The following is a 27,966-nucleotide window of genomic DNA, read 5'->3' as shown; positions in this document are numbered from 1 at the left end:
GCTATGTTATTATGTTTATGTTAACATAATATTCATTATCCCACTGTTATCACAGCTATATTAATGATTAATTATAAATTATAAGTAAAGTGTTCAGACCCTTCAACCAAAATTGTTTAGTGATGTCACTAAACTATGGATGCCATTGGGACCATCATTGCATTTACTGTCCCAATGCCTTCCCTCATTTATCACACTGATATCACCAAGTGGAATATAACAAAAGAAAATAAGAAAGACAAGAACAAACTTATCTTAGATGTTGTTGGGAAGGCTAGATGAAATCACTTTTGGCAGTCATAGACTGAAGCTTGTGAAAGTGCTAGTGCTCATAAGTGAATGCAGCAAGTGCCATTTGAATAAAATGGCCCCCCGACTCGAGTTTTGCACTCTTCCTCAGGAGGGGTCACTGTCAGGTAAATACAAAAAATATATACTAAATACCCATATGCTCCTAATCTTACCATCACTAATACAATTCCCTATTCATTCTAAATTGAACATAAATCAAATTATGATTCAACAACTCACATACCTAGTCTTGGCAGTTTCAAACTCGGAGGACAAGAAAGACTGAGCTGCGTATGAACGCCTGTTAATGTCCCACCCTCTTTAATACTCTCTCTAAAGGGCTGCCGGAAATGATGACATCCAAGAAAGGAAAACAGAAAAAAGAAAAATAAATGTACCACTAAACTAAAAACTGATGAAATAAACTATTGAAAACTGAAGAAATGCTGTAAATAAAATAAAATAATCAAGTCGTATAAACCTAGGCTCTCATAAAAAAAATTATAACTGAAACCAATCTATTTCTGTGTTTAATCCCTGAGGGGATAAAGTTTGCCACTTAAAAATGAACCTGTGTTCTTTTAAAGTTAAAAATTTTGACAAATTTCCCAAAAGATATGTAGCAGGGGAAAGAACCGTGTACTTTAGAGAATCAATGGGATGCTCTTTATCCAACCAATGTGACACCAGGGGTGCCATAATCCGGCTCCTCCTAATATTACTTAAATGTTCAGTGAGCCAGACCTTGATCTTTCTAATTGTGTGGCATTGTCCTGTCTTGCCGCCACATCCACAAAAATATCGGCCACAAGGACAAACTGTACAATATACGACACCACTGGAATCACAATCAGTATTAGTACAAAGGAAGTATCGTTTGCCGCCACTCGAGGGAATCTCTGTGGAATCCACCTTCAGCACATACTGGCAATAGCAACAACCACTGCCTCTCCGATGAGGGGAGGGCATGGAAAAGAGCCAAATATTGTCAGCGTCATTGGCTTGTTTATACCGCCACCCAGAAATCTAGTGCGAATCTTGCGTGTGTGTTACTTTATACTTGCAATAGCTCATCTATTAAAAACAATATCAGGATGGCCAGTTTTACAGTATCACACTGTTTTCTCCCAGGATCCTAAATTTGCGTTTTCCAGAGCTCGCAATTTAGGAGAAATACTTAAACACAGGGACTCAGATAGTTCAAATCAAAGGCCCTCCCCTCATCGGAGATGCAGTGGTTGTCGCTATTGGTGGATTTTTTATTATAATGCTCGCAAATTCTCGTTTTGCTCCCACGTTCATAAATCATTTTCAAGAATTGATTATTTTTTTGTGTCGGATCATTTAGTCCAACAGGTTACAAAAGCCAACATAGATCCAATCCTTTTGTCGGATCATGCTGGAATTTGAATAGAATATCAGTTTACTGAAGAAGATTCTAATAGACCTGTTTGGAGGTATAATAATACATTGCTTGCAGATTCAAACTTTCAAGAGGAAATTCAGAATAAAATGAACAAATATTTTCAGTTCAACACCTCAGAGGAAATCTCATTGGAAACTATTTGGGATGCTTTTAAAGCTACAATGAGAGGGCAAATACAGTGGTACCTTGGTTTATGAGAATAATTCGTTCCAGAAGCATGCTCGTAAATCAAAATACTCGTATATCAAAGCGAGTTTCCCCATAGGAAATAATGGAAACTCGCTTTGATACGTCCCCACCCCCCGAGGCCAGCGGTGCTTCTCTATCCCTCCCCCACGAGAACCGGCATTGCTCCCCCTAAAGCCCCCCCCCACACACAATTTGGCACCCTCCCCCCTGCGATCCGGCACCCCCCCCCCCGCCGCAACCTGAAGTCCCCTAGACCCACCCGAACCCACTTCTTACTTTCATCTGGCCTCGGCACCGGCATCGGCATGTCCTGTGCGTTGTTGCCGGTGCCCGAAGATCGGCCTCCTCTTCTGTGCTGGGCCTTGAGCATCTGCGCATGCTCAAGGCCTGCGAGTTCACGCTCTCTCCAAGAGATCTCGGAGAGAACGTGAACTCGCAGGCCTTGAGCATGTGCAGATGCTCAAGGCCCAGCACAGAAGAGGAGGCCGATCTTCGGGCACCGGCACCAATGCACAGGACATGCCGGTGCCGAGGCCAGATGAAAGTAAGAAGCGGGTTTGGGTGGGTCGGGGGACTTCAGGTCGCGGAGGGGGGGTGCCGGATCACGGGGGGGGGGGCGGCGCTCATAAATCGAGGCATGCTCAGTTTCTGAGGCACCGATTTTGCGAATGTTTTGCTCGTATTGCAAAACACTCGCAAACCGGTGCATTCGTAAACCGAGGTACCACTGTAATTTCATATTCAGCGCATATTAGGAAATTGCTAAAATCAGAATTTTCCAATTTGGAACAAACTATTTTGACTTTAGAGTCACAATTGGCCTCAAAATGGGAACAAATTACTTTAAATGCCCTGTTGAAAGCTAAGTATAAATATAATGAGATTTTTTCACAATTGGCTAGGAAAGATTTGTTTTCACAACAGGCTTTTTATTATGGAAATTCGAATAAAGCGAGAAGATTATTGGCTAATTATCTTAAAGCAAAAAAAAGAAAAATAAAGATTGTGGCCATTAAAGATGAGAGAGGTAAAATTCATACTCACATTGGGAATGTTTTAAAACAATTTTTGGACTATTATAAGGCTTTATATTCTTCTGAGCTTTATTCAGATAAAGAACATGATGGTAGAGAATTGATATACCGCTTTTTCTATGTGGTTACAATCAAAGCGATTTGCATATTTTTTAGACAGGTACTTATTTTAAAACATAAACATAAAAGTCAACTTATAGGCCGCATAACTGTGAGGATCTATGCAGTTTACAAAAGATTAACTTGTAATTACAAATAGAACAGCGAAGAAATTTAGTTACCCAAAAATCTAGAAAATAGATGGGTCTTCAAATGTCTTCTGAACTCTAACGGCCTCTTTTACAAAGACCTGCGCTAACGGCCCCAAAGCCCATAGAGATTTAAAGGGCTTTGGGTCTGTTGCCGCGCGGCTTTGTAAAAGAGGCAGTGTGAAGTAGATACAAAGAATAGTTGCCTAAAATCTTTGTCCCCAAAAGCAGCCTGATATGAAAATGTACTTTCATGATGTCTTTTAAATTTGCAACCCTTCACTGATGGATAACTGAAAAAAAGCATGAGCTTTATGAAAATATTGTGGATTAGGGACTGTGAATGCCTTTAACAAGTAAGAGGGAGCCTGGCCTGTTATGATTCTACCGTGTTTCCCCGATGATAAGACAGGGCCATCAAATAAGACAGCCCCCCCTTTTTAGAAAAAATTGTAAAATAAGGCACCCCCCCCCCGCAAATAAGCCACCCACCGATACCTGCGCTTACCCGAATCGGGTGGTACGGTGGGTGACTCCGTGTGGTCCCTCCGTCTACCGCGGGGGTCGGCAACCCGCGGCTCCAGAGCCGCATGCGGCTCTTTTCCACCTTTGCCGTGGCTCCGGTAGTGTGTCACGCAGGCCGTGCCGCCGGACCAATCAGCAAGCAAGGCTTTCATCTGTATAGTGCTGAGCTCACTCAGCATGGCTATTTCTCGCCGCGACGCCAGACTTGTAAGATGCACGCCTGCGTGACACACTACCGGAGCCACGGCAAAGGTGGAAAAGAGCCGCATGCGGCTCTTGAGCCGCGGGTTGCCGACCCCCGCGGTAGACGGAGGGACCACACGGAGTCACCCACCGTACCACCCGATTCGGGTAAGCGCAGGTATCGGTGGGTGGCTTATTTGCGGGGGGGGTGCCTTATTTTACAATTTTTTCTAAAAAGGGGGGGCTGTCTTATTTGATGGCCCTGTCTTATCATCGGGGAAACACGGTTATGCGGCACGGCCGCCGGACCAATCAGCAAGCAAGGCTTTCATCTGTGTACGTGCTGAGCTCACTCAGCATGGCTATTTCCCGCCGCGACGCCGGACTTGTAAGATGCACGCCTGAAAAAGAAATCATCCTGGCCGGGGTCGGTGTCATGCTCCGGAGATCTACAGCCTTCCTATCTCCCTCTCCCTTCTACCTGCTTCCGGCCACATCCCCTGCTCCGCGGCTCTCTTCGGCAACTCAGCAGCAGCGATCGACACAAGCTTCTGACGTCGGGGCCTACCCTCTGCGAGTCCCGCTTGTTTCAACTTCCTTTTTCCACAAAGGCGGGACTCGTAGAGGGAAGGCCTCGATGTCGGTAGCTTGTCTTGATCACCGCTGCTGACAAGTTGCTGAAGAGAGCCGCGGAGCAGGGGGATGTTGCCAGGTGCAGGTAGAAGGGAGAGGGCCAGATGCAGGACTCGTGGGTGAGGGAGCAGAAGAGAGAGAGAAAGGATAGAGATACAGAGGGTACATGAAAGGGTAAATAAGGCATCCCCCTGAAAATAAGCCCTAGAGCATATTTTGGCCTTCCAAAAAAAATAAGACAGTGTCTTACCATCGGGGAAACACGGTATAGTAAATACAACCAAATTTGAAAATAATACGGCCCTCTATGGGTAGCCAATGTAATTTGCGGTAAAATGGAGATACGTGATCATATTTTTTCAAACCATAGATTAATCTCACCGCAGTGGTCTGTATGAGTCACAATCTGGAAATATTTTTCTTTACCGCTGCTAGATGGATTATATTGCAATAATCTAGGTGTCCCGATACCAGCGATTGAACTAGTGACTTAAATGCAGTGATATCAAAATAAGCTCTGACAGTCCGTAATTTCCATAAAATATGGAAGACCTTGTGAACTGCCATGAAGCAATGAAATGTTAAGTGAATTGTCCAGAGTGGGAATTGAACTCACAAGCTCAGAGTGCTGAGGCAGCTGCTCTAACTACTAGGCCACTCCTTCACTCCTAGTGCATTCCATGCCATTTTAGAAACAATAGTATAGTTCAATTGACTCCTGCGATGATGTTCAAGTGCTTGAACCATTATACTGTCAGTTACTAAATAGCTTTCTCTCTAACATTTCTTCATAGCTTCTATTGTATGAGAGGACCTGGCTCAACAGATGGAAGACCTTTGTTTTACACGAAGGTGAAGGCAACATAACGAATATAAAATGGAGGGGGAACTTAATTGCATGGGCTAATAGCATGGTAAGTATGTGTTTAAATTTAGTCTGCATTAAATGGATGTAATATAGGGGTGCAGGTATAAATAATAGAGTGATTAAAGGCATTGAAGGGACTGTCTAACATCAAAGGTCAAGTGTTCTTATGACACTGTGGGCTCCTTTTACATAGCCACGCTAGGGCCTTAATGCGCGGAATAGCACGTGCTAAATTGCCGCGTGCGCTAGCCGCTACCGCCTCCTTTTGAGCAGGCGGTAGACTTTTGGCTAGCGCACACTCTAGCGTGTGCTAATCTGGAGCGTGTGTTAAAAACACTAGCGCACCTTTGTAAAAGGAGCCCTGTATGTTCTAGATTCTGTTACGTGCCTTGCTATGAATTGTTGCTCATCATTATCCATGATTGCCTATGGATTTTTAAGTAAAAATGTAAATCTGTCTCTTCTTTCCTTCCCTTTATCTATTATTCCCTTCCCCATGCCTCCCTGCAAAATAAGTATTTCTTGCTCTAATTTCTAGCATTTAGGGGTGATTTAACTTACACTTATGGTTTAATTCTTCCTTTTAGATAATGATCTTTCAAATGGTAACTATTATCAATTACAGTGGATAATACCAAAGGTGATTTCCGGTTATGGCAGTTCATCATCTATGTCACTGTGACATCTGTACTGCATTAATAAAGTTGCAATCTGTTGTTTTTTATAGGGTTGTTAACGCTATTGATTCTTGCTTTTTAATACATGTTGAATGCACTCACGGCACTTGATTTCTAGCAGCACAAGTTGATGATTTGTTTTACTGGGTACAAGATAACTTGTGCACTCCTACAGAAAAGTAATGAAGAGTTCCCACTTCCTTATTTTTTTCCTGTTACTATTCAGAACAACAAATGAGTGGTGGCTGGAGCAGCACCTAATCGCATCCAGCTTCATATGCAATGACCCCATATCACTTTACTGAATTTATCTAGGTTTTTTTTTAAAAAAAAAAACCGCATCTAATGTATATTTAGGCAACATTCTTCTTCACCAGGACCTGATAAATGGAGAATAGTAACTCTTGCAAGCTAGTTACCAGTGTACAAGATTAACCCAATAAAAAGGCATCAAACTACAGAACTACGTGCTGTAGTTTGTTTGTTCCTGATTTGATAATGAGATTTTGTTTTTCACTTATTTTTACATATGAGAGCCATCGTAAGGGCTTAGCCATCAATCTGGAATAATGATTTCCCATTAAAGGCTTCCATGACTGAATTATAAAATTCTACTACAAAAAAACCCAATAGAGGAGTACTGAAAAATAGTAACAAGAGAGAAAGTCTCCCCTGATCTGATTTGGATAAGGGGGGGGAGAGACAGTCCTGAAAAACTAATACATTTTTATGTGAAGGGGGAGTCCTCAGTCCCACAGCCCGCAAATGGGGAAACACCGTCTCTAATGCTCAGTTGCCACAATCATACACCCAACATCCTTGGATAATCCCGAGTTGTGAAATATGTGATTGAACTAGTGCACAAAGTAAAAGTGAATCAAGCAAATAGTTAATTCAAAAAGAAATAATAAATAAGTAAATTGTCAGGCTGTCTCTGCCCCTCAACCTGAGGGTACACACCAGCCAAAATTCATCCAAGCCAAACAAAATCTCAAGCTGGACAATAATGCAGAAAGAGCGTAGTACTTATCTTCTCCACAAAAATCCAGATTAAGTTCATATAGCCAGCATGCTCATAAGTCCGTCCAAAATTCAACATAACAACTTAAAAGATGCAGCCATCGAGTCTGCCCTTATAAACCACCTACTCAGCTCTACTCCCTGAGATGTCACGGACCCTGCAAAGTCTAGGCATGATGACTTAATGCCCAACATGATTAGGCAGCAATATCTTGTCCCAATCAGATGATCAACAAAAGGATCACCCCGGAATATAAATGATAATTAGCATTTTCTCTGTGTACAGTGTGCTTTGTGTTTTTTAAAATTTTATTCTTGGTAGCTCGCAAGCCCAAAAAATGTGGGCACCCCTGGTGTAGACCTTAGAAGTCTACCCTGCACCATCAAAACCCACATCAGCCTATCCCAATCTCTCTTGTCATATTGGGCACAAACCATAGAAGTCTGCCTGACATTAGCCTTAATTCTTCGCATCCGTAGATCAAGGGCATGTCGAGCACTTATGCTCTAAGGGCTAGATTCACAAAGCAAACCGATCGTGTACCAATCAGTTTGCGACCCCTTAGTGACCCTGGCCCAATTCACTTACCTGTCTTCCGACCATCCTCCGATCCGCGCATGCAAATGAGGGCAACGGCATGCAAAGTAGGCAGGGATGCGATTCACTAAACAAAACCCTGCAACACCGATTGACCAGTCACTGAAGCCCTTTGTGACTGCCCTGCCTTCTGCAACCCCGCTCTCTGCCCTGTCAACCCCGATCTCCTGCTGCCCTGAATGCTTCCTGCAGCCCCGAACGTGCCTGCCTGCCTGCCCCTAACATGCCTGCCTTCCCCAACTCTCCCACCCTTCCTTGCGCTGCAAGCCCATGGTTTTAACCCGCGGGCTTAAGCGGGTTAAAACCACGGACTCCCAAAAGTTCCTCAATCGCCTATTTTTAAAAAATCTATGCCGGCCCTGAGGTCCAGCACTTTTCAGGTTCCCTGGCTGCGCTTAGTGTAAAAAACAAAAAACAAAACTCTGACGGCCCAGAAGTCCCGCGCATGCTCAGACCATATACAGATGGTCTGCACATGCACGGAGATCACTATAGCGTGATCCGTGCCTGCAGATGGGGGGCGTTCCTCTGATCGCCCTCATCTGCATGTTGGAGTTTGCTGAATTCGTCTGACCTGCCCGGATCGGGCCCGATTGGGCAGGTTAGTGAATCCTTGCCTAAGTTTATAAAATACAGTCAGTTATGCACAAAACTGACAATATTTAGGTGTGAGCAAATGTTTATGTCTAAAGTTTCCAATCCTAAACTAGATAGTAAATTTATACCATCAGTTTCATGTGCAACCTTTTAATTTCTTTTTCACTCTAAAGTTTATGTCTAAAGTTTATGTCTAAAGTCTTTTTATGTCTAAAGTTTGGCACTCAAATACTGACTTATGCTAGTATTCTGTAATGGCTTTAGTGCTCAACTTTGCATGATAGAATACTTGCCCAGGCAGTCAAATGATGAACTGCAGGGTTGAGTTAATGAAGTGTTGAATCCCCAGGTGATGGTTACAACATGAGGATGATGTATTATGGGAATGGAAGTACTTGTAATGAAGAATCTTTGGTTTGGGAAAGCAAAGTAAAACTGGTAATCAGGTTTATCCTAGGACAAGCAGGCAGCATATTCTCACATATGGGTGACATCATCCACAGAGCCCAGTACGGACAGCATGAAAAATGTACTGTCACTTTAAGTTTTAAGAAACTTCATGACTGCCCGCATCGTGCATTCGCGAGTGCTTTCCCGCCTGACGCTTGCTCGTGGTACCTCAGTTCTTTGTTTTCCATAGAGCAAAGAAGTCTGTTTTGACTGAACTCTGTTCAGCCGGCATTGCCTTCCCTTTTCGTATTTTTTCTTTTTTCCAAATTTAGTCTAATTTTTCTTTTGTTTTTTCCTTTGTATAGTAAAAAAAAGAAATATATAATAGAAATATATTTCTGTTTCTTTTCCTCAACCTTGGGCTTCAGGATCGAGGTTCTTACCCTGGCAGGACTTAGTTTTATCTCGCTGAAGAGATTTTTCCCATGTCGAAACCTACGATGGGGTTCAAAAAGTGCTGCAGGTGCCAGAGGCCCATTTCCATAACCGATCCACATGATTGGTGTGTTCAGTGTTTGGGCCCTGATCATTAAATTGAATTGTATGTCAAGTGTTCCACCTTGCCAAAGCATTCCATTAAAGTCCGTCATATCCAACAGGAGAAGCTATTTGGCTCCACTATGGAGCCGTTGCCTTTGAAAACTACATCGACATCAGGAAATCTAGCATCAGGGAAGCAAGTTTCTGAACCATTCACTTCCTAGCAAGCATGACAGTTCTCTATAGCATTGAGTCTCTTGATGCAGACCACGATCTAAGGATCTGCATGTTGTCTCCCCTCCTAGGTGTGCATCCTTGTCGAGGACACCCTCTCTGAGACAACCTGCTGCACCGATAGTACTGGCTGGTGAGCCTTCAGTACTGGTGCATGCTGCTCAGCAGGCATCATAATCCTCGATGGCATCGAGTCTCTTGATGCAGGCCAAAAGATGTCGTCATCTTTCTGCTGATCTGCAGGTTGTTTCTTCCATACGGGATGCATCTTCTGCCAAGTCACCCATACCAAAACAACTTACTGTACCAACGGTACTGGCTGTTGAGCAATTGCTGCTGGGGCACACTTTTCGAGAGAAGCTCGATGAATTCTTTCACAGGTAGATTGCCACTGTTTTTAGGTCACATTACATGCGTCTCCTACACTCTACTCCCATGGTGCCAGCCCATCCTACTCATACCAATGCAAGGCATCAAGGTTCCGATAGCACTGATCCATTGGAGCATCAAAATACTGCACAAGGATCTTCTATGAGGCGGTTCTCTCTCGGCGCTGATCTTTCTCCAGACATGGTTCTTCGCATCGAAGTTCTGCTTCTTCTCAACAATGCTCTTCTTCGAAACTTAGAACTGCTACTTCGGCCTGTAAGTCTTTTTTTGTGAGGCATTTTCAGGCTGAGTTCCTCTACTACTTGACCTCCTCTTTTGAAGAGAAATCAGGAACTTCATTGATCCACTTCTGCCTTTTCATTGGATCGGTACCGAAAACGTTGCAACATTTTTTCCCAGAAGTTTTCTCAGATTCGAAGTCTGACTTGGAGTGTGGATTTTTCCTCTCTGAACCCGAGTCTGCTGGTGCAACTATTCCAAAAAGAAGGTCTTCTACTGAAGAATTCTCCTTTGCCACTTATATTAACCAATTATGCAAGGATTTGTCTCTTTTAGTGGAGACTGATGCCTCATTTACTGCTGAATTCCACAATATATTGAACTTTGGTGGACCTTCCAAAGATCTCTTCAAATTGCCATTGCATGAACAGTTTAAACAAACCCTTTTCAAAAATTGGGAGATGCCTTTATCTGTCAAGGCTGCTCCGGGAAAAATGAATTTGCTTTACAGAATTTTCTCTACTCCAGGATTTGATAGTTCATAACTTCCTCATCATAGTGGAATCAACCCTTAAAAAAATATTTTCCTACCAGAGTTCATGCTTCATTGCCTCCGAGACGTGAAGGCCGTAACATGGACAAATTTGGACGTCGCCTTTATCAAAACTCTATACCGCTGAGCAGAATCCTTAATTACACTTTCTACATGTCTTTGCATCTTCAACAACATGTTCAATGGATGACTGATTAAAAAAAAAAAATTGGCAGTATTTATTGTTGTATTTGGCATATATAGGTTTGTTTGTGGCCTCGACTGATTTTAAGCAATACATTCCTTCAGAGCATCTTCTGGAATTTCAACAGACATAGAAACATGATGGCAGATAAAGGCTAAAATGTCCCATCTTGTCTGCCCATCCGCAGTAAGCATTATCTCTTTCTCTCTCTGAGAGATCCCACGTGCCTATCCCAGGCCCTCTTGAATTCAGACATACTCTCTCGCAGACTGTGACGCATCTTCCAAGATCACTCTCTGATGTTTTTCAACTGTCTTCCAGAGCATCTACTATGTCAGTGGCTATGAGATGCCTAGCTTGGCTTAGACTCTCTGATATAGACCTCAGTGTTCAAAATAGATTAGTCAATATTCCATACCTAGGGATGGAGCTTTGCACAAAAATTAGCTTTAAAACAAAGTCTGTCTTTTTCTTCAAGGAGATCTACTAAACAACAACCTTCAGAGCGGAGACATTCTGGTTCTGGGCAGCCTCTGAAAGAGCGGCAAATGTGTTAGAGGCTTTGAACTGATTCAGTAGAACTTGTTCATAATTCTGCCCAATTATTCTAGATCCATCGGAATGTGCCTTCACTATACCATTAATTTTGGTCTCTCATATCAACCGGAAAAAAAAAAAGCCCACCCACAAAACTTCAGTTGGTCACAATACGTATTCCATCTCAAGTGGCTATAGGGGAGGAGGAGGCCACTACATACTTTTTAAGATGTTTTTTCCTTTTCGTTCCAGTTTATCTCAGGTATAGTCTCTGGATTAGAGAGTTGCGCGGGGACAGAAATCAAACCCATCCCTACCCGTCCCCGGTAGAATCAAACCCATCCCCGTCCGTCCCCGCTAGGCGTCAAACCCGTTCCCGCCCATTCCCACTGGAATGAAATCCGTCCCCACCTGTCCCCGCTGTAATCAAATCCATCCCCACCCGTCCCTATATAAACTTCAGATGTAGTTACTTCATTTATTACTGAATTAAAAGCTCTGGTAGATACCCATTTACAAATAAGCAAAGACACTTTAATTAATTTGGAAATATTAATTGAGAAGGATACATACTTTGTAAATGGGTTTCTACCAGAGCCTCTACTGTAAATATAAAATATAAATACTCAGCTGATGAGGACCCTCAAGCTGTCGGCTGAGGACTTCCTCTGCAGTTGGCCGGGGGTCCCTTTTGTCAAGCTTGGCAGGCAGAAGTAGCGTCCGAGTCACAGATGCTGGCACCTCAGTGGCTCATGGATGCTGCCAGCTTCTGCTCAAGGATCTTCTATGAGGTGGTTTTCTCTCGGCGCTTGGTGAAGAGGAGTTCTGGCCATCTCTAGAGGAGGTCCTCTGCTGGTGGTGCTTGGGGATCCCCACCAGCCACAGCAAGGGACAGCAAGTACTTCAACACTGTAGAAATAAAACCAGAAATGCATTTCCTTTTCTTTTGAACACAATACAAATAAATCTGCTATATTCATTTCCTAAAGCTAACATATTTTAGTTAATAAATTCTGTTTTTTACCTTTGTTGTCTAGCAACTTATTTTTCCATCAAGTTGGTCCCAGGTTCTCTTTTCGCTTTCACATCTTCAGTAAATTCTTCTGTTGCTGTCCATTGGTTCCTCCTATCATGGTCTAGCATTTATCCCTTTCTCATCTTTCACCCCTGCCCACCAGCCCCATGCCTGACATTTCTCCTTCTGTTCTATCATCCCTCTCCAGCACCATGCCACATCTCTCCCTCCATTCCCTTCACCACTATGTCCAACATTCCTCCCTCTTGCATCCCTTTCAATGTGTCCCACTGTTCCCTTTCTACCACATTTTTCCCTCTCATCTTTCTCTTCCCTATCACCAAAAAATTCTCCTCTTTCTTCCATTCCCCGTGTGTACACAACCAACTCTCTTTCCCGCTTACTGACACACTCACGCCCAATTCTCCCTTTCTATTCCCTCCCCCACCTCAGCATCTCTTTCCCTCCCTCTCTCCCAAGTTCATGCCTTCTGTGTCCATAAATGCATCCCCTCCCCCACTTCAGCATCTCTTTCCCTCCCTTCCTCCATCCTCTCTCCCAAGTTCATGCCTTCTGTGTCCAAAAACGCACTCTCTCCCATCCCTTCATTTGAGTCCAGATAACAGCAGGGGTTGGAGGCAGCTCGAGCAGAGAGGCTCGTCTTCTTTTCCTGCCTGCAGCACGCCATATGTAGCCGACCCAGAAGTCTTCCCCCGAAGTCAGAACTGAAGTCAGAGGGAAGGCTTTGCATCAGTCTTGCAGCAGCTGAGGTATCAGGTGGGAAAGGGTAGATACTGGTTGTAGGAGGTAAAAGGAGACAGACTGTAGGTAGAAAGGGGGAGGAATCAGACACACTGGATGAAAGGGGAAAGATAACAGACAAGCTGGAATGCCTGGAGAGAGAGAATAAGACAGATGATGGATGTAAAGAAAAGGAGAGGGGAGAAATACATTGAATGGAAGGGAGGAGAAGGGAGGATGCAGATGGAAGGGACGAAAGAGAAAGATGGGGCAGACACTGAATAGAAGGGAGAGAAAGAGAAATGAAGCAGACGCTGGGCTGAAAGGGGAAGAAGAAGATGGGCAGATGCTGGATGGAAGGGGAATAGAGATGGATGGATGATGGATGGGGTGACAGAGGGCAGAAAGAAGGAAGAGAGGAGATAGATCAGATGCTGGGCAGAAGCAGGAGAGAGAGGGGCAGATGCTGGATGGAAATGGAGGAGAGGGAAAATGCTGGAGAGAAAAGAGAGAGAATGGACAAATGCTGGACAGAAGGGGAGCAGAGAGAGAGGAGGAAATGCTGAATGATGGGAGAGAAAGATGATAGAATTAGTGACAGACTAGGAAATAAGAAGTGGATTAAGAGAGCCAGAGTAAGGGAAAGAAATGGCAAGCTATACGTAGACAGAGCAGTCCATCCAAGCTCACGGGGCTTCAGAAAGCTGTAGCAGCAGAGCAGCTTTCATCCTCGCTTGCTACAGTCCAAGAGCCCAGGTTGCAGCTTCTCGCTGGGTTTTCACAGCTTCGGCTCAGCAGCCCTCGGCCTACATGCTGAGCTCACTGCCTAAGTGACAGAAACTGTTGCTGCTGATTCATCAGGACTCGGGAGCTCCGCTCGGCACCGGATCCAGACCAGAAATTAGGTAGGCCTGGGGATAGGAACCCCGGGTCCATCCCCGTGGGAATCCCGGTAGCCTTGGAGGGGTCCCCTTGGGAGTCCCGTGGGCCTGGGAGGGGTTCCCTTGGGAGTCACGTTGACTTGGGATCCCCGCAATTCCCATTCCCTTGCAGACCTCTACTCTGGACTGACGGTTTCTTCTATATGACTACAATTAGATGCTTATGCATTCTGCAGTCAGTAAGCGCATTACAACCTGTTCCTACTGGGTTTTCCATACAGCTCTCTTACATTTCTTTCACTTTTGCTTAAGCACTCAGATAATTTCTATGCTCAGGTTTACTTCATCTCAATTTCTCCTTGTTGCTGAGTCGCTCAGCAGGAGATTCTAGTTCTCAGGCTCTCTATCAATGGACCGAGAATATTTGGCCCTAGAAAAGTACTCGGCATACATAATACATATATCAATTACAAATTACATTTTTGTCTAGACAATCTTTTCCTCATTGTTCTAGTAATGGCGACTTTTCTTTTGGATGGAACGAACTAATCCTTCTGGGTGTTTCCTCCAATTCCTCTCTTGCTCAATTTGCTAGTTCAGCTTCGGCAAGAATCGGTCTCCAGGCTTTTTGTACTCCCTGGTGGGCCACACAGCCATGATACTTCTTTCTCTTCTAGTCAGGGACAAAAGTTTTCTCTCAGGAGTTGGAAGTCTATTTTTGCTTTTTAGTGCCTTTCAAGGTCACCTCAGCAGACGCTGGGTTTTGGGTTGTTGTTTTTTTTTCATCCTTCCAGACTATTAGCTGCATCCACAGAACCTTCTTGCAGCAGCCCTATGAGGAGTAGGGGGCATGGTTTTCACTGTTCTAGGCTCTTTATATTAGCAAGCCTTTAACCTATTTCATATCTGCCTTACGGTAATATTTCCTACCCCTCTCCTACTCAGCTCTTTGCTTTACTTCAATCACAGTTTGCCTTCGGGTTATAACCAATTTCTGTGTTCAGGTCAACAACCTGTTCATCCTCTAATTCCAAACCTTGCCAATCTCCACCAGCCCCTAGTGGGTTGGGATTCTCGCTTTGTTCTCTCTACACTGTTGCTCCCTTCTTTTAAGTCTTGCACAGTTTGCACCATGATACAATAGTTTCTCTGTACCCCTCCTTTTTGTCTGGACAACAGGGGTCAAGAGATGTCATATACTTCTCATCATTGTGCTTCTGTTTTTTTCTCTTTTCAGCCTCTTTATCAGCTTGGAGAAATGGCTCTTCCTGCCTTGGACTGCAACAGAACCTTGGCTTTCTCTTTCAAGCAACTAAGTTTTACAGAATCTCTTCTCACCAGTTCATCATCCTCTTTGCCTATCCATGGAGCTCTATTTCCTCATACCTTATAATCTGTATCTCTTTTGCCATGTTTGGGTTATACTGCAATTTGGGGCATCTCTTATAGCATGTAAACTCTTGGCCATTCTAGCTTCAGTTGCATTCTTACATTCCTCTCCTTTAAGTACATGCTGCAATGCAGCTACTTGGTCCTCAGTCTACTCATTCATGCACCTCTCCTGTCTGGAATCTTTTCCACAAGGGAGGGGCTCTTCAGCCAAGTAGTTTTTCTACAGAATTTTTTTACTTCATTGGCCAACTCTCCCTCCAGCCCGTTCCATTAAGTAGGGAATCCCAGATATGAGAATATGCTATCTGCTTGGCCTAGGATAAAGCACAGTTACTTAACGTAACAGATGTTATCCGGAGACAGCAGGCAGATATTCTTACAACTTCCCCACCTCCCCGGGTTGGCTTCTTAGTTTGCTTACGGAACTGAAGTACCACGAGTGAACGTCAGATGGGAAGGCATTCGCGCATGCGTCGTGAGGGCAGTCACAAAGTTTCTTCAAATTTGAAGTGACAGTACACTTTTCATGCTGTCCGTTCCAGGCTCCGTGGATGACGTCATCCATATGTGAGAATATTTGCCTGCTGTCCCCGGATAACACCTGTTACGATAAGTAACTGTGTTTTTCTGGTGTAGCAATAGGTAGAAAATGTCAGCAGATAACAGAGGTGATTAGAAGGTCTTTGTTTTATCTATGTTCCTTTCATTCCATTGTGAAGGAATCAGCATGACATGTTGCACAAATTAAATATTCAAGCTGATGTCAGTAGGGCCTGACATATTGAAGTATAGAGTAGGATGGATACCATGATGTAGCAACAGTAATATCTGGTAGTGGTGAAATAATCTCATATCACTTGGTTTTTGTTGTCCAACTACATTGCTTCTTAACATAAATATTAATTGTTGTTTAGCCATTTCACATCTAAATCCAAAATCTTAATTTAATTGTTGGTAGTTTGTGTACCCCATCAGAAGTGGGTTATGGAACTGTCAAAGACACAAAACCAAATTCTTAGGCCAGCATCCAATAATTAGAATACTGGTATTAGATCCCTAGTATATGTTGAATTAGGATAAAGCTTACACTGTACTTTGGCAAACTGTAACTTGTTAACTGTATATTAACCCGTACTGAGCTCTTTGAGGAGAACAGGATAGGTAATGAATTTAATTAATTAAGACCCTTTTTACTAAACCGTGATAGTGGTTTTTAGCGCATGGAGCTGCGCTGAATACTCTATGCTGCTCCTGATTCTCATAGAGGTTCTATGAGCGTCAGTAGGAGCGTGCAGCATTCAGTGCGGCTCCCTGCGCTAAAAAATGCTATCACGGTTTAGTGAAAAGGGGGGTAATTAATTACCTATTAGTATCTGTAAGTTTACCTGCCACAGTTCAATCTTTATGGTATAATTATGTACATTAAGTATTCCTTGTTTTTTTAAACATATTCTGGTTGATATTCAAAGTGAGTTAACTGGCCAGGAGTGGCCACCGCCCAGTTAACTTGTTTATCGGCGGCTATCTGTCATTTTTAATGGCACTTAAGGGTTATCTTCACTGAAAATGACCAGTTAGCACCGAAGTGCAAGCTTGTTATGTTGGGGGCATTCTAGTTATGTTTTGGAGGTGGAGTCCAGCTAGCTCACAATATTCAGAGCTAATCGACCAGTGTTAGTGCATAAAATTGCATAAATAGGACTATAGAAATAGCTGCCCTGTCTTTATGTGTTACCAAATGGCCAATTAGCTCTGAATGTCGATAACCTATCATGCACTAGCTGGTTTAAAAACAAAACAACAAAAAAGCCTGGATAGTCAGTGCTTATGGCAGGATATAGCCCAGCATTGAATATTTGAGTCAGTGCTAGGGGTAGACATTAACAGCATTGCACACCACTGGCTGGGGGGTAGGGGGAAACTAACTGATTTGGCTTGGGACTCTGAATAAGTATTGTGTTCAGTAGGAAAGAGGAAAATATTTTCTTTATTTTCCTTCCACTGAAAATCTTATAATGTTGTTTCTTGACTAATGTTTAGGGAGTGAAGATTCTTGACATAGTCACAAGGCAGAGAATTACAAACGTGCCGCGAGATGACACCAGCCTCCGTCCAGACATGTATCCCTGCAGCCTCTGCTGGAAAGACAACTTAACACTGATTATTGGCTGGGGAAATTCTGTAAAGGTACGGTCTCCATTGGTAAATGAAAGAAGATTGGAAGCCAGTAAGGTAAAGGGCATGTGTAACTCTAGTGGGGTGTTGAGTGCAAGGGATGTTTTCTAATATTCAGCGTTCATTAGTTTTGTGAGGGAGTCAACGAGATTTGCTAGACTGGTGTCTGCGTTTTCTGGTGCTGTACCCTGAGAAGTTTGATTGTTAAATGGAGTATTGGTGACATCTAATGGAGCAACACAGTTTCTCTGGGAGAAACATTCTCATCCCTTTTCTCTTGCACATTTTTCCTTTAGGAAAGCCTAATATTATGACTATATCTCAAACTTATCATTCCTTCTATTGCACCCTAGTTCAGGAGCAGTTGGTGCTCATATTCTAGGTTTATTCAGCTGCCAGAAGTCAATTTCAGTATTCTCAGTACCTGTTCAAGCTATAAAAGAGTCTTTTAAATGGCATTTTTACAGTGGTACAAATATATTTTATTTATTGAAAAATGTCTTATACTACAAATCTAAGCCGTTTACAATGTATATACGTAGAATAGATATAACATTAAAAAACATACTACTCTTCATAAGAACATAAGAATTGCTGCTGCTGGGTCAGACCAGTGGTCCATCATGCCCAGCAGTCCGCTCACGCGGCAGCCTTTAAGTCAAAAACCAGTGCCCTATTTGAGTCTAGCCTTACCTGCATATGTTCTTGTCCAGCAGGAACTTATCTAACCTTTTCTTGAATTCCTGAAGGGCGCTTTCCCCTATAACAGCCTCCAGAAGAGCGTTCCAGTTTTCTACCACTCTCTGGGTGAACAAAAACTTCCTTACATTTGTACGGAATCTATCCCCTTTTAACTTTAGAGAGTGCCCTCTTGTTCTCTCCACCTTGGAGAGGGTGAGCAATCTCTCTTTCTCTATTAAGTCAATTCCCTTCAATATCTTGAATGTTTCGATCATGTCCCCTCTCAGTCTCCTCTTTTCAAGGGAGAAGAGGCCCAATTTCTCTATCTTCTCATTATACGGCAACTCCTCCAGTCCCTTAACCATTTTCTCGCTTTTCTCTGGACCCTTTCGAGTAGTACTATGTCCTTTTTTCATGTACGGCGACCAGTGTTGGACGCAGTATTCCAGGTAGGGGTGTACCAAGGCCCAGTGCAACAGCATGATAACCTTCTCAGATCTGTTTGTTATCCCCTTCTTAATCATTCCTAGCATTCTGTTTGCCCTTTTCTCTGCCGCCGCACATTTCGCAAACGGTTTCATTGACTTGTCTACAAGTACTCCAAGTCTCTTTCCTGGGGGCTCTCTCCGAGTATAGCACCGGACATCCTGTATTCGTGCATATGATTTTTGTTACCGACATGCATCACCTTGCACTTATCCACGTTGAATCTCATTATCCATTTTGCGGCCCATTCCTCGAGTGTGTTTATGTCTCGTTGTAGGTCTTTGCAATCCTTCTGTGTCCTCACTACTCTGAATAACTTTGTATCGTCCGCAAATTTAATCACCTCACTTGTGCCAATTTCTAGGTCATTTATAAATATGTTGAAGAGCACAGGCCAGAGCACCGAACCTTGAGCAATGTCTAAAATGTCAGTTTTAATTCATAAAAATGTCACACCAGAAATAGTAAGGATCTATAGAAATATTAATCTACGCACAAGTTACAATGCATTAAAGAGTATCAAGGGAACTAACATCAGGCTGTAAGGTACAAAACACAAATTATTCTTATGAAAATAAAATTGTTCATAATGTGTAAATCAGTTACTATGATTGTCGCCTCAGTATCACAATAAATCGGGATCGAGGCTAAATGGGCTTCAACATCAACTCCAGTAGTTGAGAAGTAGGGAATTGGTGCCAGGCAGACTTCTATGCTCTGTGGCCCAAAATTGGCAGGGAAAGACAGAGATAAAGTATACCAGTACGTAATCATGAAGTGGAACCTAGATTGGCAGACTAGATGGATTGTGCAGGTTTATCCTAGGACAAGCAAGCTGCATATTCTCACATGTGGGTGACGTTATCCACGGAGCCTAGTATGGACAGTGCAAAGTGAACTGTCATTTTAAGCTTCTTGAAACTTCACAACTGCCAATACCGCACATGCACGAGTGCCTTCCCGCCCAATGCTGGCTCGCAGTACCTCAGTTCTTTGTTCTCCATTGAGCAAAGAAGTATCATTTTAGACTGCTTTCCTCTGAGTTTCTGCCAAATTTAGGAGTTTTTTCATGCCTCAGGGCTTCAGCCCTGTTGAGCCTTTGGCGTCAAGTCACAATTCAGTCTTTTGATTTGGCTAACATAGTATTTCCTCTCATGTCGAAGCCGTTAACTGATTTTAAAAAGTATTCTCACTGTCAGCGGCCCATTTCAAACACTGACCTACACCATTGGTGCTGTGTACAGTGCTTGGGGCCAGAGCATTGCGTGGATTCATGTACTTGTTGCTCACACTGAAAACACAAACTCTCAAAGCTGGAAGATTTCAGCAAGATTATCTGTTTGGGTCTACTATGTCTTTGAAGGATGTATCAAAATTGGCAGTACCGGTATCGATGCTCCCCTCAATGTTGGGCTCAGTGCTGCCATCAGGTAAACCTGCTAAGAAGCCATCATCCTCCCATCCACTGTCACAGGTATCTTTGACAGTGAGTCCTTCAATGCATGCCTAGAGTCGACAGCGTCGTAGGTCTCCTTCAGTGCAGGCTCTGTCACCTGTGAGGCAAGCATCGGTTTCTACATCTCTGATGCCTTGACAATCAGTACCGGTGCAGAACATCCAGACTCAAATTTGAGATTTCATTTAAAGGGAGTTGGATGCGATGCTTAAAACGCAAATGCCATCACTGCCGGTGCAGTCTCACTTGGTACCGACCCAGCCTGAGCATACAGCATCAAGGCCTCATGGTACCACTCGTCCATCACCCACCGATACCGATAGAGCATAAAAATGGTACCAAATCATACTGTTCTCCAAAGGTTCGTTCCGGTATCCATTCCTGACGCCTTTCCAGATCATTACACTCCCTCCCATGCAAAGCATAAGTCTTCACCTCAGCTTTCTCATAGGGAGTCTCCAGGATTAGCAACAGAGGACTCAGATATTTTGGTTCATGAAGAACCTGATCCTGAGCTTTCAGCCCCTGAGTCCTATGTCATCCCATATGATCCTTCTCCTACTCCTCTTCGCCTCCTAAGGGGTTATTCTTCACCAAGTTCATCCACCAGATGGTAAGGTGTTACCAGTGAAGTTGGAGTCTGACTCTGAATCTTGTTCTGAGCTTCTGGAAACCGTAGATTTTGAAGAGGTGCATAAGGATTTGCTTAAACTTCCACTTCATCATCTTTTAAAGGATGCCTTATTTAAGAACTGGGAGTCTCCACTCACTTTCCCTATAGCTCCTCGAAAGATATTCAGTCGTGTCCTGGGTTTGATAAATCCCAACTACAGCACCAGTCTTTGTTGGTCAAGTCTGCCCTTAAGAAGTCATCACGTAGAAGAGCCTTTGCCACGTCTCCTCCAAGTAGAGAGGCTCGCACGCTTAAAAAGTTTGACTTTTTCAGAATTCTATGTGGGCTGACAGGGTCATTAGCTATAATTTTTATGACGTTTTACCTTAAGCAGTTGGTCAAACATTTGACAGACTTTGAGCAATTCCTTCCACAAGATCGTATTGAGGACTTTCAAGTGACTACAGCTAATCCTCAAACCAGAGCCACCTTCAACACTTTTGATGTCATTTCCAGGGCATCGGCTATGGCTGTTGCAATGTGCCGTTTAGCCTGGCTTCGAGTTTCTAATCTTGATGTTAATGTGCAAGATTGACTGATTAATATCCCTTGTTTGGGAGAAGAGCTGTTTGGTGAAAAAGTTTAGGAGTGCAAAAGCTCACTCGTCATCAGCAGAGCATGTTGACTTTGTTAGCTTACAAGTCGATGAAACCTCAGTCATCTTGACCTTATTCTAAGCAGTCTTATTCCACTTACAAGAGGCATTTTCCTGCATCTTCATCTGCTTTAAAGCCGCTGCCTCAAAAGTGACAGAAGCCTCAAAGAACTCAAGAGCATCAGCCTTTTGCATCTCAGAAATCGACTCAGTCTTTTTGATGCCTTACTCGAGAGCATAGCCATCATACCCTCCGTTGTCCCTCCTCCTCGGAGGTCGGCTAAGACTATATTACCACCGTTGGACTCTAATCACGACAGAAACTTGGGTTTTAAAGATCATCCAAGAGGGTTATTCTCTTCATTTCACTCAAATTCCTCCAAACAACCCTCCAAAAGAGTCCTCTTTCAATTCTCAACAGACTTCTCCTCTTCTCCAGGAAGTAGACACTCTCTTAAACCTAAATGTGATAGAACTTTTCCTCTAAATCAAAGAACACTGGGTTCTATTCAAAGTACTTCCTAATTCCAAAGAAGATGGGTGGTCTTCATCCAATCCTTGACCTCTGAGCTCTCAACAAATATTTGGTCAAGGAGAAGTTTTGCATGCTATCCTTAGGGACATTTTACCCACTTCATGAAAGAGATGAATGGATGTGCTTTCTAGACCTCAAAGAGGCTTACACACACGTTTCCATTTATCCTGGCTTTTGCATTCAAAATCATAATTTCCAATACAAAGTTCTCTCCTTCGACCTCACATCCTCTCCCAGAGTGTTCACGAAATGCCTAGTAGTGGTAGCAGTATCCTTACATGCTCAAGAGCTACACATGTTTCCTTATCTAGACGATTGGTTGATCAAAGCCCAGTCACCTCAAAGTGTCCAGTTAGCCACAAAGGGAACTATCTTTCTCCTAGAGCTTCTCGAATTCAAAATAAATGTCCAAAAATCTCATCTTGAACCTTCACAGAAGCTTGTGTACATAGGAGCAATATTGGACACTACTCATCTACGAGCTTACTTACCCCAGCAGAGATAAGAAAAACTGCTTCAACTGTACAATCAAGTCTCCACTCTTCACCATCTCTTTGCAAGCAAAATGGTGCGTCTTCTAGGTCACATGGCATCCACCTGTCTCCATCTCAGATCTGCTCAGTGGAACCTGGCTTCACAGTGGAGTCAAGCCGCAGATCTATTTTCCCGATGGCTCAAAGTCTCTCCACTTCTCTGTCTCTTGCTTCGGTGGGGTTACAACCAGAGAATCTCTCATTATATGCATGTGGGGCTTACCTTGATTGTCTACGAACACAGGGGATCTGGAGCGCTTGAAAAAAGAAGCTCCACATCAACCTCCTGGAACTTCGGGAGATCTGCAAAGCTCTCAACACTTTTCAAGATCGTCTTCTCAACCAAGTCATTCTTGTCAGAACAGACAATTAAGTAGCCATGTACTACATCAACAAACAAGGGGGCATAGGTTCCCTTCCTCTATGCCAGGAAGCCCTTCATATTTGGAACTGGGCAATATCTCAAAATATTTTTCTCAAGACTGTATATGTGCAAGGGAAACACAATGCTCTGGCGGAAAATCTCAGCAGATTTCTTCAACTGCATGAATGGTCTCTCAGCTCCAAAGTCTTACTCCACATCTTCTCAATTTAGGGAACTCTTCAAATAGACCTCTTCTCGTCTCCCTCCAATCACAAGTTGCCATAATTTTGCTCCAGGCAGTTCTCCCTTAATCAACTTGAAGCAGATGCCTTCCTACTGGATTGGTCTCGCAAATTTCTGTATGCATTTCCTCCAGTTCCTCTTCTTCCAACCACCTTGTTCAAACTCAAGCGTGAACCAGCCACCATGATCCTCATAGCTCCTTGGTGGCCCAGACAGCCATGGTTCTCTCCTTCAACTGACCGTCAAAGATCCCATTCCTCTACAGGTTTTTCCTTCTCTGCTGACTCAGAGCCAGGGTTCTCTGCTGCATCCCAACCTACAGTCTCTACATCTCACAGCTTGGTATCTCTCCACCTCATTCCAACAGATTTAAACCTCTCTGCACCAGTAGAAGCAATCATTGCTGCTTCTCAAAAACCTTCTATTCAACAAGGCTATCGATTCAAATGGACACGCTTTACCAGCTGGTATACTCCTTTATCACTTGGATCCAGTGACATCCTCTTTCTACAGTTTTGGGCTACCTTCTTCACCTTTCAAATCCTGGCCTAAAAACCACTTCAGTCAGGGTACACTTCAGTGCTATCAGTGCATTTCATAGTCTTTTCAACAATAAACTGTTGGCTACTCATCCACTGGTTTCCAGGTTCATGAAAGGATTGTTCAACTCCAAATCTCCAATTAAACTACCTCTGGTTGTGTGGGACCTCAGTGTAGTCCCCTCTATCCTCATGAAGCCTCCATTTGAACCACTCACTACTGTTCCTTTTAAGCTTCTTGCTTAAAAAGTAGTCTTCTTGATTTGTATCACCTCAACTCGTCATGTGAGGGAGCTTCAAGCACTTGTCTCCGACCCATCTTACACTGTTTTTCACCTTGACAAGGTGGTCTTTTGGACTCATCCAAAATTCCTTCCGAAGACAGTCATAGAATTTCATCTCAATCAATCCATTGTACTGCCTGTTTTTTCCCCCCAAAACCTCATTCTCATCCTGGTGAAGTGGCTCTTCATAACTTGGACTGCAAACGTGTTCTTGCTTACTATTTGGACCGTACCAAGGCTCCTAGGACTTCACCTCAACTTTTCATCTCCTTTGATCCTAACAGATTAGGAGTACCTGTCACCAAATGGACTATCTCTAATTGGTTGGCAGCCTGCATCTCCTTCTGCTATGCTCAGGCTGGGCTATAGTTAGAGGGCTGTGTTACTGCACACAAAGTCCAAGCAATGGCAGCATTGGTGGCTTTTTTGCATTCAACTCTCATTGAAGATATTTGCAAAGCAGCTATAAGGTCTTCCATTTACACTTTTACATCACATTACTGTCTAGAGACTTTCTCAAGACATGATGGCTGTTTCAGTCAAGCTGTTTTACAGAATTTATTTTCCACTTAAAGCCAACTCTCCCTCTATCCCATTGCAATTCAGCTAAGGAATCCCATGTGAGAATATGCTGCCTGCTTGTCCTAGGATAAATTACAGTTACTTACTATAACAGGTGTTATCCGGGGACAGCAGGCAGGTATTCTCACATCTCTCCTTCCTCCCCTGGTTGGCTTCTTGGCTCTTAGCTGGTTTACTGAACTGAGATACCACGAGCCAGCGTTGGGCGGGAAGGCACTTGCGCATGTGTGGGACTGGCAGTCACAAAATTTATTATTATTTTTTTTAATAATCTTTATTCATTTTAAAATAATTTCAATAAGTGAAGAACAATAAATAAAACATTTACACTATAGACATCACTTAAAATATTACAATATTCTTACAGACCAATAACCCTCCCACCCAAATTATTCTTTATCATTCAATAATCTATAGATCTATCATAATTCCGTAATTCACTACATATTTTAAACATAAAATTACACATTTATCCACTTAGACATATTTTAAACTTATAAACCACCCTGCCCCATCCATAATAATATTTGATTATAACCTATATATTCCTCCCCCCTCCCTCCCTGAATGTGCAATTCTTCTAACAACAAATGTATAATTATATTAAATGTACAAAAGATGTCAATGGACCCCATATTAGATTAAAGTTTTTAAAATTCCCTAACAAAATTTCAAGAAGCTTAAAGTGACAGTTCACTTTCCACTGTCCATATCGGGCTCCATGGATGACATCACCCACATGTGAAAATATCTGCCTGCTGTCCCCAGATAACACCTGTTACGGTAAGTAACTGTGCTTTATCTGCCGACATTTACTATATACTATGTATTTGAAACATAAATACAGTTTTATTTCTTTCTTCATTATAGCTGTCCATTTTCCTGCCTTACATATGTTTAAATCTAATTAACCTTTTTTTAAGTATTATGCTTAAGGGCAGTTCTACAACTGGGAATGTGTAAATATACAAAATATTAGCACTTATGCATGTAAGGGATGTAACTAAGTGCTATTTTATAAGGTGCACATAAGTGACATAGTGCATATATTAAATGGAGCATTCAGGCTGCTGCTACTTCCAAAATATAGTAAGTTAATAATGTGTGCTCTTGCTGAATTTAGACAAACACCAAAGTGCAACAGGACCAGAACCCACGGGTTCAAGAACAAACTAAGCAAAGTGGGATCGAACAATGAACACTCCAGGAGCAAAATTTGTAAAAACAATATTGTTTATTCAAAAACAAAAGGACGAATATCAACTGTGGACTATAAGAACATAAGAATAGCTTTACTGGTCAGAGCAATGGTCCATCATGCCCAGTAGCATGTTCTCACAATGGCCAATCCAGGTCACTAGTACCTGGCCAAAATCCAAAGAAAGCAACATTCCATGCTACCAATCCAGAGCAAGCAGTGGCTTGCCCCATGTCTTTCTCATGTTCATGGCAGGTGTAAACACATATGCCTAAATGTAAGGCGATACCAAGTTACATGAATATTCTATAATGGAATATGGGCTCCCAAATACCATTATTGAATAGGCTCTCAGTAGGTAGCATCAAGTAAAAAGATATATACTTAATAGAATTGCCCCTTTGCTCTGAGTAGTATTCATGCTTTTAATAGAGCTGCTTCTCCATTATGATTGTTTAGACATATTAAATCACTTTGAATTAGCTAGTTATTTTGTAGTTGCCCTTCTATGAGTTTCTTTTGTAAAATTCACATCTTGCTCAGGTTCCCTACCTGCACTGGGTATTTCAGTCAATGTTTGCCTGAGTATTAGGTAAAAGTGGTATCTTAGGAAATAATTGACAAATCATCTGTAACTCATTTTCCCAGATATGTTCAGTGAAGGAGCGCCATGCCAGTGAAATCAGAGACCTGCCTAGTCGCTACGTTGAAATAGGTATGGTTATCACATTTTTCAACATATGAGAATATAAGAAAATAGATTGTTGATGCAGAAATTTTCATATGTAGCCTTTATTTCACTGTAATATTTCACTTTTCACCTTTTATTTCCACTGTGTTTCCCCAAATGTGATGCTATCCTGTTCCAGATGGACAGTACCAATCTGTTTGTTCTAATATAAATCAAAACAGCTAACAAAAAGACTATTCATAATGAAATGTTCTTCAAGTGGCCATGCTCTACATTTTTGCACCTAATCAGAAAGACTGTAGTAGCCCAGCAAGTGTAAATGTTCTGTAACATGTGGTGGTTCAGCTAGGTCCTAGTTGTGAAGAACTATGGGGACAATTATGTAGCTAGGAACTTCAAGATAGGCACACAGATTCTGAGCACTGAGCTCCAGTCCTATAATGGCATCTGAAGTTATAGAATACCAACATAAGTTGACTTTAATGCATTTAAAATTAGGCACAAACGGATATGCCAAGTATAAATGGTTCTGTATTCCATATGTAACTTATAATATTCTATAAGCTATAGGTATAACTTGGAGCTATGCCCATGCCCCTCCCAGGTTTAGCCCACGTGCACACCTCCCTTGCAGTTATATGCTGATGATCCCTATATGCTGTTTACAGAATAGCATGTGGTGCGCATAATTATTATTATAGCCTGCTATTCTAATATGAATAGCAAGTTACACCAAAATGTGTATAATCTATATACAGTGGTAGCTTGGAATCCGAACTTAATCCGTTCCCGAATTCAGTTCAAGTTCCAAAACGTTCGAGTTCCAAGACAATTTTTCCCATTGAAAATAGTAGAAACTGAATTAATCCGTTCCTTTGTCCCACAAACTCAAATTGACAGCACAATAGAATCACTTTGATCTTTTATTTTTATACAGTCTAGCCATGAGATTTTGCTACTTTTACATGTAAGCCATTCTCCACGCAGCTACAAGTTTCTAGAGCAGCCCTTTAAAGGCAAGTGCCCCCTATTTTTTGTTGTGTTTTGCTCTCTTAGATGAGGGAAGGGCAGAATTGAAACAGAGTAGGAAAACCTTGCAATGTGAAAAAGGAAAAAAATAAGAAACCCTCCCCTCCAAATAATTTGACTGATTTTCAGCGCAAGAGGTGGAATGAAGGTACAGCCGAAAAAAATAAGGATTGGACATTGAAAATGCTTCAAAACAAACATGGAGAAAGGATGGGGGGGTGTTAGAGATCATCGCAGCGTCTTGGGGGGTTTCTGGAGACAGGAGGAGGAAGCATGGCAAGAAGGGGCTGGAGGAGTCCGATCGGCAGCTGCAGGGAGGGCCCCTGCCCCAGTAGATCCAGTCTCCCCTTTCACCCCACCCCCCACAAAACTTTTACCTTCCCTACCTCTCCGGAAGCATGGCTTACACAGGAGATCGAAGGGGGTGACAATTACTGGCGAACTAGCATCTGCCACTTTTAATTTCTCCTTCGCTGCCCGCAAAACAGCACAGAGGAGTAGGCTTTTCCCCAAGTTTGCAGGCGATCGGGATCTGCT

General features: G+C 42.8%; 1 protein-coding gene across 1 annotated transcript in view; it reads left to right on the top strand.

Moving 5' to 3' along the window:
- Nucleotides 1-27,966, top strand: part of VPS41 (VPS41 subunit of HOPS complex) — a 401,709-nt gene that overhangs the window by 174,005 nt on the left and 199,738 nt on the right. Inside the window, exons 8-10 of the mRNA XM_033930242.1 lie at nucleotides 5,324-5,443; nucleotides 17,406-17,552; nucleotides 26,358-26,424. Of these exons, the coding sequence (XP_033786133.1) occupies nucleotides 5,324-5,443; nucleotides 17,406-17,552; nucleotides 26,358-26,424 (334 nt within the window). The remainder of the gene's footprint in view (nucleotides 1-5,323; nucleotides 5,444-17,405; nucleotides 17,553-26,357; nucleotides 26,425-27,966) is intronic.

This window comes from Geotrypetes seraphini, chromosome 2 (assembly GCF_902459505.1).
Source record: "Geotrypetes seraphini chromosome 2, aGeoSer1.1, whole genome shotgun sequence".
In the NCBI taxonomy this organism is placed as follows: Eukaryota; Metazoa; Chordata; class Amphibia; order Gymnophiona; family Dermophiidae; genus Geotrypetes; species Geotrypetes seraphini.
This window is presented reverse-complemented; position numbering and strand designations above follow the sequence as displayed.